At 28.9% G+C, this 8,404-nt stretch overlaps 1 protein-coding gene across 1 annotated transcript; it reads right to left on the bottom strand.

The window, feature by feature from the left end:
• Window positions 1-4,971: 4,971 nt before the first annotated feature.
• LOC112728114 (short-chain dehydrogenase reductase 2a) lies at window positions 4,972-6,636 on the bottom strand. The gene is made up of 2 exons (XM_025778121.3): window positions 6,430-6,636; window positions 4,972-5,854 (listed from the first exon to the last, which is right to left on the bottom strand). Exons 1-2 carry the CDS (start codon window positions 6,519-6,521, stop codon window positions 5,023-5,025), a joined length of 924 nt encoding a protein of 307 aa, XP_025633906.1. The 5' UTR covers window positions 6,522-6,636; the 3' UTR covers window positions 4,972-5,022.
• Window positions 6,637-8,404: the final 1,768 nt, after the last annotated feature.

The following is an 8,404-nucleotide window of genomic DNA, read 5'->3' as shown; positions in this document are numbered from 1 at the left end:
TTTGTCTGAAACAAAAAATACACACAAATATACTCCCATTAGTAACAGTAAGATACACCCATATGTAAGAATCAGATACACCCATTGAAATTATTCAGATACATTCATATATATCAGTCAGATATCAGTCAAACATGTTTCAATATCAAGCAACATTACAAGGTCTAATAACAGTAAGATACACCCATATGTAAGAATCCGATACACTCATTGTTAACAGGGAGATACACCCATAGATATTATTCAGATAAATCCATATATATCAGTCAGTTATCACTCAAACATGCTTCAATATCAAATTAATTCAGATATCAGTAAGATACACGCATATATGAGTCAGATACACCCACTGATAAGAGTAAGATACACCCATATGTAAGAATCAGATACACCCATTGATAACAGTGAGATAGATATTATTCAGATACATTCATATATATCAGTGAGATATCACTCAAACATGCATCAATATCAAGTCACATTACAAGTTCAAATAGTATACAACCCCCAATCTACGGAATAAAGCCCCAAAAATCAACAACAGTAGCAAGAGAACTTAGAACAAGAATGTAGAACGACGTAGAACTTAGAAGAATGACGTAGAACTTAGAACAGTGTGACAAAGAAGCAAGAATAATAGCACAGTAAACCCTAGAAGAACGACGTAGAAGAAAACTAAAATATACAGTAATCTTGATGAACTTACGTTGAGTGTATTTGCTTCGTTTTCTCTTCAGATTCTTCACGGAGAGTTTGATGTTGTTTTGATGGAGGTTTCGAACAACGATTTATATATTTTGAACTTTGATTTTTGCTCGAAAATGGGAGCGTTTCCTTGGTTTCGAAGCGTTTTGAGAAGTGGAAGAAGTGGAGGAAGTGGAAGAGTCTGCCATACGTAACCGTTTGTGTTGAGCGCGTGATTTTGACGCGCCATGTTATGCTTCCTTATGCGCGTGTCTTCGATTTGGGCTGGGCCAACTTAGATGTTTGGATACTTGTATGTGTAGCAGGCCCGTTTATTATATTTTCACGGATAAAAATATTAGTAATTATAAAATTCAATTACCTTATTAACTCTAAATTTAAGAACATGAAATATTTTATTATTGTCTAAAGATAAAGATTAAAGAGTAAAACTCTAACCCACTTTTTAATCATTTACTTAAAGAACCTGCTTCAAATGATTACAAAGTGATAACGCGCGATCTCTGTTTTTCACTTCTGTTAGACAAATTGAATTCTCTAAATTGTCGAAATTAAAATTTTATGTCTACAGTTATTTTTCAACGTTACAGCACAATTTGATGGGACAAATAGACCGCTGCACAGTTATAAAAATGTTGTTTTGATGTTCATTGAAGTTATATCTATTTAGGTGCCTCTTTTTTCTATTTATGCTACTACAGAAATTTTCATAACCGGATCAGCACTCATATAACTATCTTCTCTAAATCTTTAAAATTTATGAAATCAATGTTTAATTTGAAAACTTTATGCACCGTACCATCAAAGTAGCAGAGCACACCATCAAAGCAACAAGAGTCTTTATTTTATAGTAGTATAGATTTATGAATGGGGTTTTTATGCTTTGTAATTGTGTCATTTGTGTGATTTAGTTGTTATATTTTTAATACTATAAAAAAATATTAAGTACCATTGAATTTAATGACGACTATTACTAGCTGATTCAGCAATAGTTTTAGTTCAAATACGAGCAAATTTCATTTTTAGAATTGATTATCGTCAGATTTATTATTCTGTCATTAAATCCGACAGTAATTAGTGGCGCAAAATTTTATTTTACTAGCGCCAAATTTATCAATAGATTTTCGTCAATATATTCCACTCGTATAACGGTTTAGTGAAACGTAGCGATTAGACACTTCCGATGTCACCGTCATTGCACGTTGTCCTCACTACTGCTGGAGATGTCGCCCCCACCACCGCTGTTGGTGTTTGTGGCCGTTGGTAGTGGTCACATTGTTGCCATTACTGTCGCTTCCTGTTACCACCACGCTTCCACCATCCTACAGCCACCATAAAAGGTAATTTTGCTATAATTTTTTTATTTTTTTATTTTTTGTGAGTTTAGAATTTTGTTAGATATTTTATTAAATTATTGATTAAATTAATATAATGAAGTTTGTGATTAGGATTTGTTATGTTAATTTAATGTAAATAAAAATTAAATTAAGTTATGGTAGGTTAAGTAAGTTGAGATTACGAGTGCTTTAGTTATTGAAAGATTTTATTTAGTTTGTTGAATTAGTTTCACCTTGTGAATTTAATAAGTTATTTTTTTTTATTAGGACAATGCTATTTTCTATGAGATCAATTGGAGTTTGCTTCTTTCGTAGTCTGCACATCCATGTTCTATGTTGGTTTTCTATCTCTAAATATATCAATTGTTTAAATTTTATGCCGGACTTACTTTTTGTAGGATAGCATTTTAGGACAGAAGTGGAAGAAGGTCGCGTAGAGGCGCCTTCTCAAAACCCTTATTTGTTGAAAAATTGTGAAGTTATAAGAGATTGCGCACTAACACGGTTAGAATTTGATGTGTTATTGAATGCGTATTTGCTCTAATTTATGCCTGCAGCTGTTTTCTTTGTGAAAACTGAAAACTGTTAAATTTATTTGGTGGATGTCTCTAAATTAAAAAGAAGTGTTGCCGAAATTTCGTTTAAATTATTTAAAACATGTTTGGTTTGTGAGAAAAATGATAATCGGATTTGGTGGGAGATTCTAATTATAGGAGACACCTTGTCGAGTTTCGCATGACCACAAATGACACGTAAATCGGAGCTCCATAGCTCAAGATATGAGTTAAGGAAGATGAAGGTGAATAGTAAACTCTTCTCTTCTCTCCTTCACTATCTCGGCTGCACTCTTTCTCTCTTTGAGGCTGAGATGGCCTCATAATGAACTTATATATATTGGGCCTTGAGGTCAACTTAGATCCGGTCCAACCGATTTATATTTAGATTTGTTTGACCTAATTTTGGGTCAAAATCTTTAAAATAAGTGACCGATTTTTAATTATAAATATTTTTTAAGTTTTTTTTACAATTTTTCTGTTTATTTAAAATTTTACATTATATATAAATCACTATTTTTAGATAAAATACTAATTTATTCTTTACTAATTAAGAGTTGATTATCAATTATAAATTATTAGAGTCCATTATAGATCGAAAAAAATTAAGAAAAATTGACGCTACTGTCGACAAAATTTTTCGACAGTAGTAATTATCCAGGTTAATTTAAAAAAAAATAAAAAATCACATTTTCATCGGATTTATTATTGAATTTTTCTGACGGTATAGTGGCGTGAAGTCTCAATTTATGATGCCAACGTTACTGTGAGATTTTTCTGACAATAACGTGCATCAAATTTTCGTCTCTGAACCATTATATCACGCCGCTAATTCTACTACAAATTACCGTTGGAATAAAAAATCTGACGGTAATTAATTACTGACAAAATTTATATTATCGGATATAATCTGACGCAAAATTCGATAATAATCATATTATTATCGAATGATTTTTGTTATTCTACTGATAAATTTGACGATAATTAATGTTTTTTTATCGTATAAGAAGTGAATGTTGTGTTGGTAAAAAATTGTGATTTATGATCATTTTTTATGATAATACTAAAGGAGATAGATTACGAATAAGTGGATTTTCTCTCCTTTATCAATCGAGCTTGTACAACTGATAAACAAATCATTATTATTTTTCTCATACCATTCTTTATGTTAAAACGCGGACACAACCACATAGGATCGAACATAATATAGACACCATTACAGTCTTATAGATGATCAAATAAAAATTGTCAATATATTTAAAAAAAAAAAGAGAAAAAAACTTTTTCAATTAATTAAGGTTATAATAATATTCTAATTTGATAAAAACGAGTGCTCTTCACAAACGTCCCCAAATGTTCATTGGGGGTACTTTGCAGTGATCTATAAGAAAGCAATATTTTTCCAAATTAACATATGCAGGACTATACTATTGCAGTTCATTGCCAGCATATCTAATTAATTGAACCACGACATTAATATTCGTTACAAAATGGTGTCTAGCATGTGGATTGTAAAAACATTGCTGGTGAATCACCATATCTTCGATTATTATGCATATAATGTATCTTTTCCTTTTCTTTTTTCTTTTTACGCGACAAATGACAATGTCTCCGTTCTAACCAAGTAATCCAACCAAATGCAGTAGTGTGTCTCACATGAGGTACGGACCTTTGACTTTTTTAAAAAATAATCAAATTATGAAACTTCTAATGCCCTGCCTCCAAACGACAATGCTACACATTATTCCTTATGGTCCTATCTTATCCTATCCCGTTATATTAAAGCACCTGTAAATATATATATTTCTTCCTATTAGTTGATAACATCTTATTAAAATTTTTATTATAAAAAAAATTTAATATATAAAAAAACTGATACAAATTTACATAAACTTAAGAATATTCATACGTAACAAAGTGTGATAGATATATATATGATATGAGAAATTGTCAAATATTGTTCTTGCTACATATGACTTCTGAGTGCAGTTTTTGCTGTAATTTACTAAATATTAAATTAGTCTAATTAATTATTAACTCATTCATCCACTTAAACAAATATTAGAAGTTTAAATTAATGTAACAATTTATTGACCGTATTATAATTATACAATTTTAATAATATTTTTTATTAAATTCATCTTTTTTTCTAAATTTAAAATATTTTTAAATAATAAAAAATATGATCATAATTTTAGCTCTCTTTTTAAGTATTACAAAAATTACATAATCATTATCATAATAATAATAATAAACGTCTAGAATCTACCTTATTATAATTGATCAAAATCTATAGTAGGAATTAATATAAATGATTTTATAAGACATGATATTCATCTTAGCTTGAAAAAAAAAATCATCAAATACCTCCAAAATAATAATAACAATAATAAATAAATAAATGACATAAAAATTAAAATAAATCATTACAAACCAATGCAATTTCTTGAGGAGGTGACACCACCATCCACAACAAGATTATGACCACTAACATACTTAGATTCATCACTAGCAAGATAAAGTGCTGCCTCAGCAATATCCCTAGGCCTTAAATTTGTACATTGCAAATTAGCCAAACCTCTCACAAACCCTTCCATTTTCTCAACTTCCTCAATTGAAGGCAACCCAAAATTAATTCCATCATCATCATTATCATCACAATTTCTCCATGCATTAACAAGCATGGATGTGGCAACCCCAAATGGTGAAATACAATTAACCCTAATTCCATACCTCCCTAACTCACAAGCAGTGTTCTTAGTGAGTCCAACAATGGCATGCTTAGAAGCTGTATATGCATGTGGCCCTAAACCCCCCATAACACCAGCCACACTAGAAGTTGAAATAATGCAACCCTTAATTCCTCTTGGGATCATAGCCCTAGCTGCATGCTTAATCCCCAAGGCCATACCCTTAACATTAACACTCATAACTTGGTCAAACTCATTAGGGTCAAAGTTGACTATGCTCTTCTTGTTCTTTGATTGGTTCCCTAAGATCCCAGCATTGTTAAACATTATGTCAAGTTGACCATACATTGAGATTGTGTAATTCACCAAATTCTCAACTTCTTCTTCATTGCTAACATCACAATGTACATAGCTTACTGAAGGGGATAATGCCTCAGCTAGCAACTTTCCAAGTTCATCTTCCACATCACCAATTACAACTTTTGCACCATGCTTCACAAAGATTCTCACTGTTGCTTCTCCTATCCCTTTAGCACCACCGGTCACAATAGCAACTTTTCCTTCCAACCTATCAAATATTAGCATAAAAAAAGATTACTTTAGAGAAGAAGAATAAGGAAATATTGAAGCTTTTGGACTATTAATTCATGGGGTTGTACTCATTTTTTATGAACTGTGGTCTATAACCGTTTCCTTGAAAAGTAATAAATAGCCTTTTTTTTGAGAAGCCAATAGCATTAAGAAAAAGTTCATTCTAGAGAAGAAGAATAGGAAAAGATTGAAGCTTTTGGATTATGAATTCATGGGGTGTACGGCATTTTCAGAATTTTCAACCAAATATTTATAGTTTATAAACCATGGTTTATAGGTGTTTAATTGAAAAAATGTGATAACCATTTTTAGAGAAGAGAAGAGCATTGAAAGAGTTCAATATAGAGAAGAATGGAAAAAGACTGAAGCTTTTGAAATATGAATTCATGGAGCATACCACATTTTCATAAACATAAAATTACATTATAGCTTATTGAGATCCAAAATCATGTTCAAAAGTGCAAATGAATGTTTTTTATTAAGGGCGAGAGAAATGAGAAATTAAAGATAGCTTGGTAACTTTTTTGATATTGAAAAATTTGAGATTAGTACCTTCTTGGTGAAGATGAGAAACTAGGCTCTCTTGCAAGGATTGGAACACCTTGAAGTGGTTTCTCAGTAAATACTTCAGTAGCTGTAGCCATGGCTGTGGCTTTAGGGTATAGCCTCTAATATGAGAGAGAGAGAGAGAGAGAGAGAGAGAGAGAGAGAGAGAGAGAAATAAGAAACAGAGGAAGCAGAGGATTACAGAGAAAATGCAATTAGAATGGTAAACATAAACTACTTATATAGGACTATAGTATAGCCATTGATCTCCTAAACTATGGTCATTCCAAAATAAAATATATTATTTTATATACTAAAACTGTACGATCTATATAAAATACAACTTACACCCTCATGGGCCATGGCCTCATCTAATCTAATAATAATAATAATAATAATAATAATTAATCAACTATGCTACGTGTATACTAAAATCAGTCATCAGTATAAAATATATATTAAAATATAAATACATATTAAAAATAAATTAATCACACATATATTTATACACAACTACATTAGTGACTGATTTTAATAACTAAGTTTTAGTATACAAATAATATTTTTGATAATTAATTTTGTGTATTCATTTGCAAAAATAATACATAAATACTAAAAATCACTCGCTATATATTTATCTATATTCATATATATTATTTTATATATTTTTAATATATATTATTTATTTTAATATATTTTATGTAAATAATTAATTTAGTAATTAATTTTTAACATATAGATAGTAAAATTAATTAATTTAATATTTAAAATAAGACAAGTATAAAAATATTTAATTTTTAATATTCTGTTTAGTTTTTCCCTTTTCTCTTTTTGTTCTTGATATTTTTTTTTAAGTATCTTTTTCCTAGATTATAGGTGTTTCCTTTCGTATAACCGCTGTTTGTCTGGAATTATTTCCAGAGATATAGGATCGTTATTATTAGTATTTTTTTTTCCCTAAATCAGTTGCTGCTACTAAAAAAAAATGAATACGTGTATATGCACCCAAAAGAATAATAGGGTTTGGGTTGATACGTGTACGGCTTCAAGAGAAATAATTCAAAGGATGACTAGCATATGCAGACTAGAGAGAAATCAGAGAACTATGAATTGAATTTGAAATTTTATTAAAAACACAACTTAATTCTTAACGCTAATTCCTCATGGTGATGTATAATTACATCTTAATGCAAGAACTGGAAATTAATTAAATAAACTTAAATCACATGAATATAAAAATAATTTTAGTAGAATCTATAGAAATTATGTAGCGGTTACCAAATTCTCTTCCATTTGTCACCAAAAAAAATTCTTTTCCGTTAAACATAATAGTATAGAGTAAGGTTTAGAAAACCAAACCGATTATCAAATTAGTATGGTTAGAAATTTAAATATTTAAAAATTTAATTAGAATTGAATTGAAAATAATAAAATAATATATTTATATTTAAAATATATTTTTTAAAATTTAAAATTTAATATTTTATGATTTATTATTTATTAATAACTAAAAAAAGATACTGATTTGACTAATTAACTAATTTTTTACCTATTTTTTGATTTTTAATTGATTTATTATCCAATAAATTATATCTTAAATCAAACCGATCTTATACTAGTTTTTACTTTTTAATTAATCAAGTCAGACTAACCGATCTTATACTAGTTTTTAATTAATCGAGTCAGACTAATATATATATATATATATATATATATATATATACAGTATGTTTTACTTTTATAAGATTGATTTATATCTTTCATTGTCATTGATGTAACAGAAAAAAAAATGATATTCTTCTATGCTTAAGATAAAGAATAATGGTAAATTGGTAATATGTTCAAAACAACTATTTGCAAGTACTTGAGTTAATAATCAAATAAAAAAATACTAGCTAGTACATAATAAGCAGATTTAGATATTCTTAAAATAATGATGGTTCTTGTAAATTTTTTTTTTTTTAAAAAGTGAAAAATTAAT

Source organism: Arachis hypogaea, chromosome 12 (genome assembly GCF_003086295.3).
Source record: "Arachis hypogaea cultivar Tifrunner chromosome 12, arahy.Tifrunner.gnm2.J5K5, whole genome shotgun sequence".
Lineage (NCBI taxonomy): Eukaryota > Viridiplantae > Streptophyta > Magnoliopsida > Fabales > Fabaceae > Arachis > Arachis hypogaea.
The sequence above is the reverse complement of the archived record's forward strand: the minus strand, read 5'-3'. Positions and strand labels throughout refer to the sequence as shown.